The 17413-nt window shown below is 47.4% G+C and overlaps 1 protein-coding gene across 3 annotated transcripts in view; it reads right to left on the bottom strand.

Annotated features, from left to right (window-relative positions):
* Positions 1-17413, bottom strand: part of LOC121496848 — a 235849-nt gene that overhangs the window by 27278 nt on the left and 191158 nt on the right. Inside the window, exons 10-12 of one of the 3 annotated variants that reach the window (XR_005989355.1) lie at positions 16681-16795; positions 12096-12229; positions 9999-10813 (exon numbers count right to left, since the gene is read on the bottom strand). Coding sequence is in view for 1 of the 3 variants with exons in the window: in XM_041765618.1 (XP_041621552.1) it covers positions 16762-16795 (34 nt within the window). In the remaining 2 variants the exon portion in view is untranslated. Of the gene's footprint in view, positions 1-9998; positions 10814-12095; positions 12230-16680; positions 16796-17413 lie in introns of those variants that run through there. The other 2 variants (XR_005989356.1, XM_041765618.1) reach the window with 2 other exon arrangements.

Here is a 17413-nt window from a genome sequence, read left to right as displayed (position 1 = left end):
CAAGACCACAAGGAGCTGCCCTCACATTCTGACAACTAGGATGAAACTCCAGGGTATCCTGGGCTTGCTGAGGGAGGAAAGTAACTACAGGATGGGAGCTTAAGAATTAGCTAGCATGAGGGATCCCTGGGTGGCTCAGCAGTTTAGCGCCTGCCTTTGGCCCAGGGTGTGATCTTGGAGTCCCAGGATCGAGTACCATGTCAGGTTCCCTGCATGGAGCCTGCTTCTCCCTCTGCCTGTGTCTCTGTCTCTATCATGAATAAATAAATAAAACCTTAAAAAAAAGAATTAGCTAGCATGTGTCACCTATAGCTAGAGAAGGACCTTGGGGATTAGATTTGAGGGGTTGTGATCAAGGGGCAAGAATGTGGGGCTTGGGAAGCCTGGGTGGCTCACTGGTTGAGCATCTGCCTCTGGCTCAGGGCGTGATCTCGGGATCCAGGATCGAGTCCCACATCGGGCTCCCCACAGAGAGCCTGCTTTTCCCTCTGCCTATGTCTCTGCCTCTCTGTGTCTCTCATGAATAAATAAGTCTTAAAAAAAAAAAAAAGAATGTGGGGCTCAAATCCTTTGACTTGGAGGTACTTTCTTGGGACATGGGATTTAATGTCTATTCACGTCTTACAGGAGAAGCTACATGGAGAAGAAAGGTCCTGGATGATGAGAGGCCATGTGGAAGAAAACTGAGACATCCCAGCCAGTACCACATGCCAGCCTTCTTGGTGTGAGTGAGCCTTCTTGGAAGCGTGTCCTCCAGACCCTCATAAAGACTACATCAAGATACAACCCCTGGCAGACACCTTGATGGCAACCTCATGAGAGTCCCTGAGCCAGAAGCACTCAGCTAAGCCACTTCCAACCTAACCCACAAAAAGTGAGACACAATGTGTATTTGTTGTTTTAAGCCACCAGATTTTGGGAAATCCATCCACAGCAACTGACAACAAATCTAATAGCTCTCAGAAGCCTGGAGAAAGTGATAGTCCACAGGGAACACAGTGCTTTACTCTGAAAGACTGTAGAGGGAGACCAGATGGCTCTGGAGAATGACCACAGACTAGTGTAACTCAACCTAGTAGTGGCCCTGGCTGCAGCGGCACTGCTGTTGGAAATAGTGTATTTGGGATCAAGCTGCATGGACAGGTATCTAGTCCAGACTTCCGGGTAAACTAGCACAGCTGCACAGACGTCCCTGAGCTGGCCTGCACCTGTGCCATGCTGGGTGTCCACCTGAAGGAGGACAAAGAAGCCCTTGCTCGCTTCGCAGAGAGGTTGATCTGGTTGCTGAAAGCAAGGGGAAAATGAACAGCAGCTGCATTACAGCCACATTCAAGAATGGTCTTTTTTTTTTTTTTTTAAGATTTTATTTATTTATTTATTTATTTATTTATTTATTTATTCATTCATTCATTCATTCATTCATTCATTCATGAGAGACACAGAGAGAGAGGGTCAGAGACATAGGCAGAGGGAAAAGCAGGCTCCATGCAAGGAGCCCAACATGGAACTCGATCCAGACATTCCAGGATCACACCCTGAGCCAAAGGCAGACACTCAACCACAGAGCCACACAGATATCCCAAGAACGGTCTTGGATGGATGAGAAGGACATGGGAGATCCTCCCAGGGTACGGAGCTGCAAGTGATACATCTCATCACGTCTGAGATGTGAATATATAGAAATTTATGGGCAGAGGCCATCAGGTCACTGGATCGGGGCCCTGGAAGAAAAAGATTCCTCACAGACATGGGGCAAGGCATCTAGAGTGTGCATGGCCTGGAGAGAGACACTTGAGACAGAAGACCAGAACGGTATTGCCTGAGAAAAGAACACGAATTCTGAATTTTCTGTTGTCATCTGTTGATGCCTCAAACTTAACATGCCCCAACCTGAACGCCTCGATCTCAGTATCTCCCTGCACTTGCTCCTCACAGCTTTCCTAATCTCAGTAAATGCCAACCCCACACTTCCAGCTGCCCAGCCCTCCAAAATTGGAGCCATCTTGAACCTTCTTTCTTCACACCCTCCAGCTGACCCATCAGCAAACCCTATTCTACCTTTAAGATCCTTTAAGACAGGATCGGAGCACTTTTCACTCTCCCACAGCTGTCAGTCTGCTCATGGCCCTGGCAGCTCTTGCTAGCTCCCAGACCAGTCTTCCCCCTTCTACCCTTGCCCATGATGGGCTGAATTGTGTTCTCCCTGAATTTGTGCATTGAAGCTCTAAACCCAGGACCTCAGAAAGGGAGTGTATTTGGAGACAGGGCCCTGATAGAGGTGATTATATTAACAAGAGGCCTCTTGGGTGGGCCTACCGACACCCTCAACTAGAGGAAGACACTTGGACACACACAGACACCAGAGACATGTGTGCCCAGACACCATGCGGGGACATGTGGAAAAGGACTCAGAGGGGCATCTGGGCAGCTCAGTGGGTGAATGTCTGCCTTTGGCTCAGGTCATGATCCTGGGGTCCTGGGATCGAGTCCCACATTGGGCTCCCTGAGGGGAGCCTGCTTCTCCCTCTGCCTGTGTCTCTGCCTCTCTCTGTATGTCTCTCACACATAAATAAAATCTTTAAAAGGGGGGAGGGGCTCAAAAAAAACCCAAACCTACTGACATCTTGATCTCAGACTTCCAGAACTGTGGAAAATCCATTTCTGTCTTTTCAGCCACCCGCTCTGTGGTATTTTGTCACAGCCTGCCCTAGCGGGCTAGCAAACACCCTCCACAGCCCATTTTTCACACACAGCCAGAGTGATCTTTTGAAATCCTGCAACCTCTTTGCTCAACACTTCCCTGTGCTGCTCATTTCACTGCAGGTAAGTCAGAGTCCTTGCGTGGCCTGTGAAGCACCACTCTCCCTTTGACCTCCCCGCTTCCCAGGGGCTGCCAGGCTGCCCAGTTCCCAAGGGCATTGTACACCACCTACTCCCTCCCCCTCTGCCCCTCACTGTGCTCAAGCCCCACTGATGTCTTGGAAGTTTCCCAGACACATCAACTGCCCTCCTGCTTCGTGGTCTTTGCACACACTGCCCTCTGTGCCCCAAACGCTCTTCCCCACACCCACACAGCTCACTTCTTCACCCTTCCAGTTGCTCGTGTCACTCCCTAGAGGACGTCCCCCACTGTTTTGTCAAAATGGCTGTACCTCTCCTGGGCTCTGTATGTCCCCACACACAGTTTCATTTTTCTTTTAGCATTTATTATCGCCTGACAGATGGTCACATTTCAGTGTTTCCTAGTATATGGTTTATTTCCCTCAACGAGAGTATAAGCCCCTTGAAGACAAAGACTTTATTTTTGTTCATAGGGCTCTATCCTCTATGTGCCTGGCACATAAAAAAAAAAGTCTCCCATTTATGAAGTTTCTAAGTAAAGGAGAAGGTGGACTGATGGAGGATATCTGAGTTACCTCCAGGACTGATGACTTCTTTGCTTACTAAAAAGCTCAGAACCAAATCTGGGTGCCATCTTTAAGAAGTCTACCAGGGAATTCATGCAAAAATTTCTACCTAGTTTTGTCTGTTTCTCTTCCTTTGCTTTTATTCCTCCTGCTGAGATACACTGTATATGATTTTTGTAAGCTGCCTCAATCTTTGAAATGATACCAAGTTTAATAAAATGAAATTTAAAATGAATTTCAAGAATGCCTCCAGTTTCTGGCCTTCTGGGATGGCTGTTTGATCTCTGGCTCTCTTGGCGGGGGGTGGGGGGGGTTGGGAGAGAGACAGTGAGAGTGTTCCCAGTCCAGATTGCTGGGTGGACATAGGTTGCTCTTGTCCCCAGAGTTTCTAGGGGAATTCTTCTGAAGATCTATCAATTCTCCAGGGATTAGCAGCCGCAAAAGAAGAAAAGAGACCCTCTTGAAGGCCTCACGGCCAAATAGTATGGAAAAACTAGGCTTTGGGGGAAGAAAGTGCATCTTCTCAGCCTCTGAGATGTGGGGCTAAAGTTGAAAGGAGAGCTTTTAAATTTGCCTGCCCTGAGGGGCAGGAGGGCAGTTTCTGGGTTAACTGTCTGGGTGCTAGCGAACACAGGAACAGAGTGGCCATTGTCTAGCTGGCTAGGCTCCTACAGAATGGCTCTGCACTGGCTCTTCAGGGACTCACATTGCTCACTGACCGCCGGGAGAGAGGCCACAGGGGTGAGGGTTCCATGGGGCTGGCAGCAAAGCCTGCCCCAAAACACTGCACAGACACGTGGACTGCGCCCCTCTGTACCTCTGAGGTCAGGCATTGCAGGCTAAGGCACCTGACCTTTGGGAGACAAGCTCCCAGTCTCTCTGCTCACACCATCCTGCCCCAAGATTGCCATGAGGAGTCAAAAGGCACCTAAGACTAGAAGCAGCTTCTTGTTGCCAGGAGCAAGTTGCTAACTACAACTAGCCCATTTGCTAAAGAGCTGTAGTGTCGATAGTTTTCAGAAGGTTCACACATTTCATTTCACCCTCCAAAGCTTTGTCACAATCAAGGTGAGGAGCCCTAGTGTTTTTCCATCACAGTTTCTTGGCCTCAGACTCAACGTGGCTTCGGGTTACATCACTTTTCAACTTTCTTTGCTCCTTTGTGTTCTATTGGCCAACACTGCTCTTTGTTGCTGAGGGAAGTCTAGTTGAGTCAGGGGGAAAAAAATCTAGGGCCTGCAAGATAGAAATGTAAGTTTAATTGCTGTGGGGCAGTGGCTTTGCAAGTGTCATGATGTGTCAGAATCATTTATGCAGTGGTTCTCCAATGTAAATGTGTTCAAGACGGGAGGTTAAAGTCACTTGTTAAAAATGAAGCCATCCATGGGTGAAATACATCAGACAGAAAGACAAGTGCTGTATGATCTCACTTATATGTGGAGTCTAAACAAAACAAAACAAATGAACAAAACAAATGAACAAAACAAAACAAAAACAAAACTCATAGATACAGAGAACAGATGGGTGGTTGCCAGAGGAGAGGGCAGATGGGGGTGGGTGAAATGGGTGTGCGGAGACAAGAGGCAGAGACTTCCAGTTATAAAATAAGCAATGGGATGTCACGTACCTCATGGGGACTATGGTCAATACTGTATTGCAAATTTGAAGATACTAACAAAGTAAATCTTAAAAGTTCCCATCACAAGAAAAAAATGTTTTTGTAACTAGGTATGGAGACAGATATTAACTAGGCTTACTGTGGTGATCATTTCCTAAGGTGTACAAATGTGGAGTCATGAAACTAACACTATGTTGAATGTCAATTAGACTTCAAATTGAAAAACTTAAGGCTTTGGGGCGCCTGAGTGGCTCAGTCAGTTAAGAGTCTGCCTTCGGCTCAGGTCATGATCCCAAGGTCCTGGGATGGAGCCCCACCTGCTCAGTGGGAAGCCTCCTCCTGCTTTTCCCTCTCCCTCTGCCTCTGCCCCTCCTCACCTCGTGCTCGTTCTAATAAATAAAATCTTAAAACAAACAAACAAAACCCCTTATGGCTTCAATATCCAGAGCTGTCTATTTTATGAGACTTGGGGTGAGCCCAAGGAACCTGCATTTGTATTTTATATTTTAAAGATTTATTTTAGAGAGAGCACATGTGAGTAAGGGGGAGCAGAGGAAGAGAATCTTAAGCAGAATCCCTGTTGAGCACACAGCTGGTGGTGGGGCTCAACCTCATGACCCTGAGATCATGACCTGAGCCAAAACCAAGAGTTGGATGCTTAACTGACTGTGTCAACCATGTACCCAAGAACCTGCATTTTGAAATAGGTGATTGGATTCAGGTGATCTGCAGACCACATTGTGAAAAGTCCTAAGGACCTGAATAAAGATACAGGTGTCTGGGTCTGGTCACACACCTACCCTTCCAGAACTTGCAGCCCTGTGTGTCTCCCACCCCATTGAGGAGTCTGGCACACAGGTAAGTTGGGGACCCATGGTCACAGAAATTATTTCTTTTTCTTTTTTTTTTTTTTTTATTTATGATAGTCACAGAGAGATAGAGAGAGAGGCAGAGACATAGGCAGAGGGAGAAGCAGGCTCCATGCACCGGGAGCCCGATGTGGGATTCAATCCCAGGTCTCCAGGATCGCGCCCTGGGCCAAAGGCAGGCGCCAAACCGCTGCGCCACCCAGGGATCCCCACAGAAATTATTTCATTCAGAAAAAGTAAGCCAGGCTTCCACTTTTCAGGTCCCTTCCTCCCAGTGCCCTCATCACCACCGGAAAAATCAAGGCACACAGCTACCAGCACAGAATCCCTGGAGAAAAGCTCCCATGCGCTCCAGCCATCAAGATTCTGAAGCAAAAATGACTGTAGATACGGAATGCATGATTGTCATCATTTTACGGGTTTTCCTCTCTCTTTCTGGGAATCCCCAAGGTGAACGTGGCCACCTGGAGCTACCCAACTGGCTGGGAAACTGTCCCCCTCTGTGTTATTTGGAAACGAGGGACACAGGGGCAGCAGCTGTGGCCATCAATCACGCGGGAGCCAACAAGGCTGTCATGCCTCCCAAGCGGATGCTTATTTCCACCAGATGGGCGCCAGGTGCCAGACTGCTGCAGCTGCCCAGGAGAGAGCGTTCAGTTGGCAGGGCTGTGAGCACCTGGATGGAGTGATGAAACCTGCAGGAATGTTAGATTCACCTGAGTGCAGACAAGGCCTCTGGGGGAAAAAAATCAGCAGCCTCAGCACCAAATTACAGCTGATTCAACTGAAGGCTCTGTGGTCAGGTTTGCGTGTGGAGGCAGGCTGCTGCTCAGGGGGACTAGATAGCTTCATTTGGACTTTATGATAGAGCTGACATCTGTATAGGTCTCAAATGAATGTAGCCCTTATTCTCTGGTCCTCAAAAGACAAGTAGAATCATGGGCCAGTCTCAAGCTGAAGCTCCTGCACTCATCTCCCAACTCCTGTTGCTATCACTGGGGCGGCTTAAACCATTGCTCTCATTCATTCATTCATTCATTCAACAAACATTTCCCAAGTGCCTCCAGTGATAATAACTCACATGGTCTTAGTGATTGCACTGGCCAGGCACTGGCCTAGTCCTGGCATGGCATCTCATGCAATACTTGCCAAACTGTGTGAGCCACAGACTTCACTTTATACAAGGAAACTAAGGATCACAGAGACGAAGCAGCCTGGTTGTGGTACCACACCAGGAAGAGGTGGCCAGTCCTTCCATGTGCCAGGGTGAACTCATGTGATGCCCTCTTCCAGCCTTTCAGTTGATTCATCTCATCCGTTCACTTACAAATCAGTCTTTATTCTTTCTGTGGGGTCTGCCCCTCAGCCTCCTCTGGCACTGGCCTTTCCATCAGCCCTCTCAGGTAGCGCTAACCCAAAGGTCCCCAACTCCTCCTGATGCCTGGTCATGACTCTCCTGATCTTCCCTACACCCTCTGGCTCTTCCAATGCCTGCCTCTTGAACCCTGCTGTGCCTCAGAGTTCTTTGACACTCAACCCCCATGGTCTTTCTCACAGGAAGTCATCCCTGATGTATGTCTTCCCCCACATGCAGGACTCCAGACTGTGATCTCACCACATCCTGGAGATGCCTTTATTTCAACATGACATCCCATATTACACTGAGATTTTGTGCTTCTGTCAGCATTTCCTATTAAAACAGTTTCATGGGGGCGCCTGGCTGGCTCAGTTAGTAGAGCACACGACTCTAGATCTCGGGGTGGGTCGTGAATCTGAGCCCTACATTGGAGGTCGAGTTTACTTAAAAACTAAGTAAAATTTCAAAAATAACTAAATTAAATAAAACGGTTTCATGAAGGTGGATGACTGGTGCCCAGCCCACTGCATGGCTCATCATAAGCACTCAGTAAATATTTGTGAAACCAACCAGAACAGATATATTCCACACCCAAGGCATGGGCAAGGAAAAAGCACACTGATATTTTAGTGCGAGAAGGTAAACACAACCTCATGAATATCACTTATGCTTGGAAGCGAGAAACTATACAGGAAAGGATATTACACACAAGCTAAAGGCATGAGTCAGAATCTGACCACCTGGGCTGGCATCCAGCTTCCCTACTTACTGTGTAATCTGGGGCAAGCTATTTTACCTCTTAGAGCCTTACTTCTCTCATCTGTAAAATAGGAGTAGCTAATCTTACAGGGAGGGCTGTGCAAGGATCAAATGGGGTAATTTAAGTGAAGAATTTTAAAGTACACTGTTGATGTTCAGTGAATGTTATACTTATTTTGTTGTTGTTCATAATAAGTAGCTTTAAGAGAAAAGAGGAAGGAAACTAAGAAGATAAAATAGCTGTAGTATTTTGAGAGTATGGTACAAATCCCTATGCCAGATTAAAAAAAAATCCAGGTCAGAGGGGTGCCTGGCTGGCTCAGTTGGAAGACTGTGCAACCCTTAATCTGGGGGTTGTGAGTTTGATCCCCATATTGGGTATAGAGATTACAGAAGTAAATAAAAACTTGTTTTAAAAAAGGATTAAAACCTTTAAGTTAAAAATTTTTAAAAATCCAAATCAAACTTGACCAAAGGCCCAGATTTAAAAAATTTTAATTAGCTACCATATTTTAAAATGAAGAAATAATCTGATTAAAAATGGGCAGAGAACACAAATAAAAATTTTGCCAAGAAGACATCCAGATGGCCAATAGGTGCCTAAAAAAGTGCTCAACATCTCTCATCATCAGAAAAATGCCAATCAAAGCCACAATGAATTATCGCCTCTTACCAGCCAGAATGGCTAATATTGAAAAAACAAGAGTATATGTTGGTGAGAATGTGGAGAAAAATGAACCCTGTGCACTCCTGGTGGTAATGTAAATTGGTGTAGCCACTGTGGAAAACAGTATCAAAATATCAAATACTATACTACCCAGTAATTCCACTACTGGGTATTCACCCAAAGAAAATTAAAATGTTAATCTGAAAACATACATGCACCCTTTTTGCTACAGCAATAGTCAAGCTATGGAAGCAACCCCAGTGTTCATCAATGGATGCAATGAATAAAGAATATGTGATATGTATAGACACTGGAATATTACTCAGCCATAAAAAAGAACAAGATCTTGCCATTTGCAACAATATAGAGCTAGAGAAGTTAATGCTAAGTGAAATAAGTCAGATACAGATGAATACCACATAATTTTATGTTTCTGTGGGATCTACCAAACAAAACTGATGAACAACAATGAAAAGAAGCAGAAATAGACCCAGAATACAGAAAACAAACTGATGGTTGCCAGAGGTTAAGAGGCTGGGAGTGGTGAGCAAAACGGGTGATGGGGAGGAGAAGGTACAGGCTTCCGGTTATAGAATAAATAGGCCACGGGGATGAAAGGCACAGCACAGGGAATACAGTCAGTGGGGTGGTAATAGCACTGTAAGGTGACAGATGGGAGCTACGCTCATGGGGAGCACAGCACCGTGTACAGACTCCTTGAATCACCATGTTGTACACCTGAAACTAATGTAACTGTGTCAATGATACCTCAATTAAAAAAAAAAAAAATCAAGTCTCAGGCAGCCCGGGTGGCGCAGCAGTTTAGTGCTGCCTTCAGCCCGGGGCGTGATCCTGGAGGCCCGGGATCGAGTCCTGTGTTGGGCTCCTTGCATGGAGCCTGCTTCTCTCTCTCTGCCTCTCTCTGTTCAGAGAGAAGTTCAGAGTTGTGACGCCTGTCCCCGGTAATTCCCCACTCTAGAATGGGCAGGTGCTTTAGCTCCCCACAGCCCCTCCTGGCCCTCCTGCTTCATCCTTAACTTGCTTCACACTACAGGCATTTTCATCGTGACTCCCGCGGGACATGATGCCTTCTTAGTACCAATATAATTCCTTCTTACGCACACTTCTCCTCTGCTCAGGAACCGACTCCAACTTTATCTGTCACCTCCTCCATCTGGGGACCCATCCAGCCTCACTTCCCACGACTCTGCATCATATCCTCCATCCCCCACAGGCTACCATGCCCCCTCACACTCCAGCTCCTTCCTGCTGTGGCCGGCAGGGCCCCTCCTACCCCTCTGCTCACCCGGAGCCCCCTCACCTGCCAAGGCTTAGCTCCCATCCAATTGCCCCCAAGAGCCTCTGCCACACTCTGCGGCCCCCAGCGCAGCGTGCCCCCGGGCCTGCACAGCACAGGGCAGGGGCCAAGATGGTCAGGTGCGCTTGGGTGTTCTCAGGCTTCATCCTGAACCGACGTCTGTCCACGTCCACTCTGTTCTATCCTTTCCTCTGCCTTCTGGGGGCTCTGTCCTTGCTGAATCTATCCCTGGGACTTCTGTGACCTAAAACAAAACCAGAATGAGGTGGAGGGAAATAGGACAAGCGATGTAGAAGATTAGGGGCCATGAAAGAGAAAAACTAGGGCAAACCCAGGGCAGGCGGTGAGCAGGGAGGAAAAGAGGAGGGGGAGCATCTGGGTGTGAGAGAATAGAAAAGCAAGGCAGGATGGGGGTGGGGGTGGGGGTGTCCTAATGCGTGTGCTTCCATTCTGCTTCCACGTGAAGCCAGAGGCACCCCAGTCGGAGCCTCCTTGGTCTTTGGATCTCTGTGGCAATCCCGCCGTCTACACGTGATTGGAAGCTCCTGAGGGCTGGCACTTGGCCCTCCTCTGTATCGCCCAGGGACTGACACATTCCCACAGAAAGACTGACCTCAGTGTCCTCGGGTGTTCTCGGGTAAGTGACCCGAAGGACATGTCAGGCGTTAGGAACGCAGGCTCTTACATTTAGCCTCTTGGCAGAAGCCTGATGAGATCAGATAGCAACGTGGTTTTGCATCCCAGCCGGTGCTCAGGGTGCCCAGGAAGATGCTCCAGGGAGGCAGTGGTTCTCAAGCTTGAGCCAGCATCGCAGTCACCTGGGGGGGGCGGGGAGCGGATAAGAGAGAAGACGCTTGTTAAAGCAGAAATCATGATGCCCCCCCCCCCCCCCCCCCCCCCGCAAGCTTCTGACTCAGCAGGCCTGGGAAGGGGCCCAATAACTCGCTTTCCTAACAGCTCCCAGGTGATGCTGTGGCTGCCAGACGGGGGGCCACACCTTGAAGAACCCGGCTTTAGAGTCCAGGGCGGAGGTCCCACTCAAAAGTCACACCACTGAGCCACTTTACCAAAACAGTAACAGTTCCCTCCCCATTCCTTCAGGATCTGCCCTCGAGCGACCTTCCCCTTCAGGGTCTTCCTTTGGGCACAGACGCACGCCCATGGCAGGGCGGAGGGTGCCCCCTTGTGGCTCGAATGGGAAATTACCTGACGGTCGCGGGCTCGCCCTTCTCCTGAACGAGGTTTGCCGAACTAATTTAATTTAATCTGCCTCACAAAAGACCCAGGAAAGCCTGCGAGGCTGGTCGTTCACCAGGTGGGGTGCACTGGGGTGCACGTGTAGATGGGGGAGTCACTCAGGTGTGCGGTGTCAAGTGCCTGGCCCGAGAAGCCCCCGGGGATAGCAGAAACGACGTATTGTCACCAATTTGGGATTTTGTAGGGTGCGAGGTGTTTTTAAAAAATAGTCCGAACCAGATTACTCACCGAATTCTCTGTCGGAGACTATGCTTTAGTAACGCAAGTTAGAACTGAACAATTTCAGAGCCCTGGAAGCACCATGGGACTAAGAAGGGACTCTGAATGCGTTCAAACCACGCTTTTCTCTCCGACTTTCCCGAAATTAGAAAGCTGGCCCTCCTGAGTGTGAGGCGGCGCGCGGCGCCAGCTGTCACCAGCCGACCTGCAGCGAGCGACCCGGCTCGGCTCTGGGCGGGCCGTGCGATACCGCTGTCAGGTCTGCTGCCACCTGCCGCCCAGGCCTGGAACGTGCGGGAGGAGGTCACCGGGGGACGCGGTCAGCCAAGCAGGCTTTGCAGACCTGAGAGCGTATTGCAACCACCCGGAGGGCCTACTTGTTAAGCCACAGATGTGGGGGCTCCACTTTGAGATTCAGATTCAGTGGGGAGTGGGGTGGGGCCTCAGATTGTGTGTTTCTAATAACTTCCTGGGTGGTGCTGCTGCTGGGCGTGGGGTTGGAGGGCCGGCTACCCATAGCACCTGGAGGACATCTGCCGTTCTCTTTGTCCCACACATTTCTGAGGCTTGATGATTAATCAAAGTCTGTAGATAACCAAGAACCTCTAACTCAGGGCTACTCACCTGAGGGCACTATTGCTATTTTGGCCCGATCCTTGTCATGGGGTGGGGATGCTGCCGGCTGTAGGATGTCTAGCGTTCTCCTTGGCCTCTATCTTCTAGATACCAGTAGCTGCTTTATCCCTCCAGGTTTTTTTCTTTAATAATAAATTTATTTTTTATTGGTGTTCAATTTACCAACACACAGAATAACACCCAGTGCTCATCCCGTCAAGATGTGCTCATCCCCCTCAGTGCCCGTCACCCATTTACCCCCACCCCCCACCCTCCTCCCCTTCCACCACCCCTAGTTCGTTTCCCAGAGTTAGGAGTCTTCATGTTCTGTCTCCCTTTCTGACATTTCCCACACACTTCTTCTCCCTTCCCTTATATTCTCTTTCACTATCAGGTTTTGATGCGCAAAGGTGTCTCCAGATGGCCCCGGGAGGCAAAACTGCCCCAGTTGAGAATGGCTGCTCTAAAAGGTGGGCAGATTTTCCTCTCCCATTTGGTGGACTGTGAAGGCATCTTCTATATTGCCTTAAATACATAATGATACTGACATATAGTAAACTCCCAGGTCTTTGGAATTATACAACAAAAATACATAGCTTACAAGCACTGGGTGTTACCTGCAACTGATGAGTTACTGAACTCTACATCTGAAACTAATGATGTCCCGTATGTGGGCTAATTGAATTTAAGTAAAAAAAAACCCCATAGCTTCCATATGTTGAATACCACTCACAAGAATGTGTGTGATTTTACATTTTATAGAAGCCACATATACTTTTTATGTATTTAAAGATTTTATTTATTTGAGAGAGAGAGCAAGCATAAGCAGGGAGAAAGGGAAAAGGAGGCTCCCTGCGGAGCAGGAAGCCTGATGCACAGCTCAATCCCAGGACCCCAGGATCATGATCTGAGCTGAAGACAGACACTTAAGCAACTAAGCCACCAAGGCATCCCTAGAAGCCACATTTAAAAAGAAAACTAAACACAGTAAAGTTAATTTTAGTCTATTTTGCTTAACTCAGCATCTGCGCTGTTACCGTTTCAATGTGTGATCAATATTTTAAAAATTGTTAATATATTTTACGTTCTTTCTTTTTTGGGTACTTAGTCTTCAAAATCTGTGTGTATTTTACACTTAACACATTTCTCAATTTCTACCACCTACATTTCAAGTGCTGGAGAGCCACCGAGGCTACTGCTGCCCCTTCGGACAGCACAGGCCCAGACTCTTTGCTCAGTTGTCCTCGGCCTTTATTGGTGGGCCAACATGTGCCAATTTTACGTCAATGTCCTCCCATTCCTGCCTGCACTTCAGCCATTTTGTCAGACTCACATACCTGGATTCATGTACTCTGCAACATCTGTTCTTGGAACATCTCTACTTATTTTAAAATGAGGTCTCCAGTTTTAATTGATCACAGTAGATGCCTCCTCTGGTGGCCATTGCCTACTATCTAGTTTTAGTTCTGATGGCTTTTCCAGTGGCTGTTTCCCCATCTAGTCTGTATTTGTACTTGTACAACAGAGATCATTCATCTTCTCTGATGCCAACCACAGAGGCAGATTTTCGTCCTACTCTTGTGCCTGCTGGTTTATCTCCCAACATCTAGGAAATGTTCGTTCTCATTTGAGGATTCTGCTTCTCTCTCTGGCCCCTCTGCAATGTTTCTCCCTGTAGTTTCTCACACTGTCCTTTTTAAAGGCCTCTTTTCTTTTCTTTTCTTTTTTCTTTTCTTTTCTTTTCTTTTCTTTTCTTTTCTTTTCTTTTCTTTTCTTTTCTTTTCTTTTCTTCTTTTCTTTCTTCTCTCTCTCTCTCTCTCCCTCTTAAGCAGGCTCCACACCCAGCATGGAACCCAATGCAGAGGGCCTGAACTCACAACCCCAAGATCAGGACCTGAGCGGAGATCAAGAGGCGGATGCTCAACCGACTGAGCCACACAGGTGCCCCTGAAATGTTTCTGATCACTCAGGAAACCAATGACTCTCTAGAGAATTTTGTAACAAACCCTCAGTCTTACCACATTTGTTCATTCCCATCTTAGAGGTGTGAAAATTGAGATGGGCTTAGATAAAAAGTAGTCATGAGAGCTATTCCTTATGAAATGCTTCCTATGGGCCATGAAGTGCACTTAGCACCTGACACACATGGTCTTGCTCACTTCTTCTAATAGTTCCTTGTGGTGCCTGCTATTGCCATGGCCATTTTTGAGGCGAGGTGAGGAGGCAGAGAGAATTGAAGGAACTTGCCCAAGGTCTCCCAGATAGCAAATGGCAGAGCTGGGAGGGTCACTCCAGGTGTGTTGGATGATAGAGTTGATCCCCTGACCTTGAGGCTCCACTGTCTGGAAGATGTTTTGCAAATGTTGTTCTTGTTTCTGCATTAGTAAGGATGCAGTTCCATAGATCATACACCTTACCTGGGTTACCATATACCTTAATGGGGAAAATACACACACACACACACACACACACACACACACATACACATATGGTCATATTTATACCCTAATGTTCATCATAGCATTATTCACAACAGCCAGACGGTAGAAGCAACCCAAATGTCCATCAATGGCCCAATAGAAAAATGCAATATGGTTTATACATACAATGGAATAGTATTCAGCCTTAAAGAGGAAGGAAATGTTAACACATGTCACAACATGGATGAAAGTTGAGGACACTGTGCTAAGTGAAATCAGGCAGTCCCTATATATATATTCTTGGTGTTCTAAGGATTGCCTCTGAAGCTGCATGCCAGGACTTCTCAGGGTGCAGTGCTCTTGCTGCCTTGAATTGGAGCTGAGACTTAGACCCATCACGAGCTCAGACCAGGAGGCCTAGCAAGGTCACATTAGAACCTAGAAGAAGGGGAATCCTAGGTGGCTCAGTGGTTGAGCACCAGCCTGCATCTCAGGATGTGATCCTGGGGTCCCAGGATCGAGTCCCGTATCGGGCTCCCTGCATGGAGCCTGCTTCTCCCTCTGCCTGTGTCTCTGACTCTCTCTCTGTGTATCGCTCATGAATAAATAAAAAAAATTTTTTTAAATTATATAAATAAATAAATAAAACTCAGAAGAAGAGCATAGGGGCAGAAGCCAGAGCACAATGGGTTTAGGAGTGAATTGGAGTGGGATGTGAAAGTAGATGGGGGAAGACAGGCTTCCAGGGGGAAGAGAGACAGAGGCTGGGAGGCAAAGGGAGACAGGGCTCAAAGGAGTGGCTGTGCTTTTATCTTGCCATTTTGTTTTGTTAAAGGCTTGAGCATGTTGCAGTGCTGATGGGGAATAACTAAGAGTTGAAGACACAGGAGAGCTCAGGGGTAAATGGGAATCAATAAGAACCCTGAAACTCAGGTCAGGAAGGTGTTTAAAACCCATGTGGGGAAAGATGTTTGCTGGGTTTGATGCCAAAGCCACCTGTTTGTTCCTGCTGCATCCTGTCACTTCCCAAAGTCACTGTCTGATAAATCACCATTGTCAAAATTCCCATGGTCAACTGGCTTGGGAAGTTCAGTGTTTATATATTCTCTCCCTACTGGGTACAACTTTTTATCATTTTCAGTGATGAAATGCAAAATACATGATACTAGATAAAATGTGCATCTGAGGGCAGTCCTGTTGGCAGGCAACATGGTTTGATGCAGGGGACGCTAAGCCTGTTTCTACCTAAAATAGCTCTCACTGGCTTTCTTGGGTTCTTAAAATATCCCACCATTTAAAATACAAATAGGTCGGGGCACTTGGGTGGCTCAGTTGGGTAAACATCTGCCTTTGGCTGAAGTCATGATCCTGGGGTCCTGGGATCGAGCCCCGCATTGGGCTCCATGCTCAGTGGGGGTCTGCTTCTCCCACTAGCCCTCCCCCCGACTTGTGCTCTCTCTCTCTCAAATAAATACATAAAATCTTTTTTAAAAAACCCACAAATCAGTCAAAACAATCTTGAAAAGAGCACCTAATGTTCATCATAGCGTTATTCACAGCAGCCAGAACATGGAAGCAACCTAAGTGTCCATCAATGGCTCAATGGAAAAACACAATATGGTTTATACGTACAATGGAATAGTATTCAGCCTTAAAGAGGAAGGAAATGTTGACACATGTCACGACATGGATGAAAGTTCAGGACGTTGTGCTAAGTGAAATTAGGCAGTCACAAAAGGACAACTACTGTATGTTTCCATTCATAGGTGACACATACAATAGTCGAAATCATAGAGACAGAAAGCAGAACGATGTTTGCCAGGGGCTGCGGGGAGGGAGCACTGGGAATCTGTTGTCTAAGGGCATGGAGTTTGTTTTGCAAGATAGAAAGAACTCTCCTTTTCTGCCTGTTCCCTACCTGCCCCCCTACCCTGCTGGGGTACTGCCCAGGCTGGACCACTCCCTCCAGGCCTTGGGCTCCTGTTCACCTAGAGCCATCCTCATCTGTCTCCACCCTCCACCTGCTGTTATGATCCTGTTTTTCAATCTCATCCACGATGATGATAAGTCCTCAGACATGAAGATTCAGGAGCTTGGGGGTGGGCTCCCGGAGGTGCCCCTGGAGGTGGAGGAGAAGCTGGTCAGTAGGACGGAGGGTAACACTGCTGACTTACTCATTTGTGGCAACGCCTCCACTAAAAACCTGAGAGCGAGGGTACCAGAAGCAGTCACTGGTGTTGATACTTTAGGAACTATCACTTGCAGGACACCAGCTTCATGTTAAGAAGCCTATAAGAAGCGCAGCAAAGACAACATGAACTCAACCACAGGCAAACGAAAAACAGAGACCCAGGCTGCAGAACAAATCGAGCATATCCTTACTATTTGCAAAAACGACCAGCTGTTTGTTGATGGGAACACAAACCCAGATGGCATGGTTGCTCTGCTGGACTACTGTGAGGATGGTGTGACCTCTGATACGACTTTCTTTAAGGATAGTTTAGAAATGGAAAAATGTGAATAATTGTGGCTATTACTTTAGATCTATCCCCTGTTGGCATAACTGCTGCTGCTTTTCATGCACATCACCAGGACTTAGGGTGATGTCCTCTCAAACTCTTCATTTAGTTTGACTTTGATTTATTTGGATTAGAGACATTGTTTTTAAGGGAAAAATGTCATGTAGGTTGTGTGAAAATAAAATCATTTAAACTTAAAGAAAAAGGGGGGGATCCCTGGGTGGCTCAGTGGTTGAGCGCCTGCCTTTGGTCCAGGGCATGATCCTGGAGTCCTGGGATCGAGTCCCAGATCAGGCTCCCTGCATGGAGCCTGCTTCTCCCTGTGTCTCTGCCTCTCTCTCTCTCTCTCTCTCTCTCTCTCTCATGAATAAATAAATAAAATCTTTTA

The sequence above is a fragment of the Vulpes lagopus genome, chromosome 8 (assembly GCF_018345385.1).
Source record: "Vulpes lagopus strain Blue_001 chromosome 8, ASM1834538v1, whole genome shotgun sequence".
Classification (NCBI taxonomy): domain Eukaryota; kingdom Metazoa; phylum Chordata; class Mammalia; order Carnivora; family Canidae; genus Vulpes; species Vulpes lagopus.
Note: the sequence above shows the minus strand (reverse complement) of the source record. Positions and strands in the feature narration are given on the sequence as shown.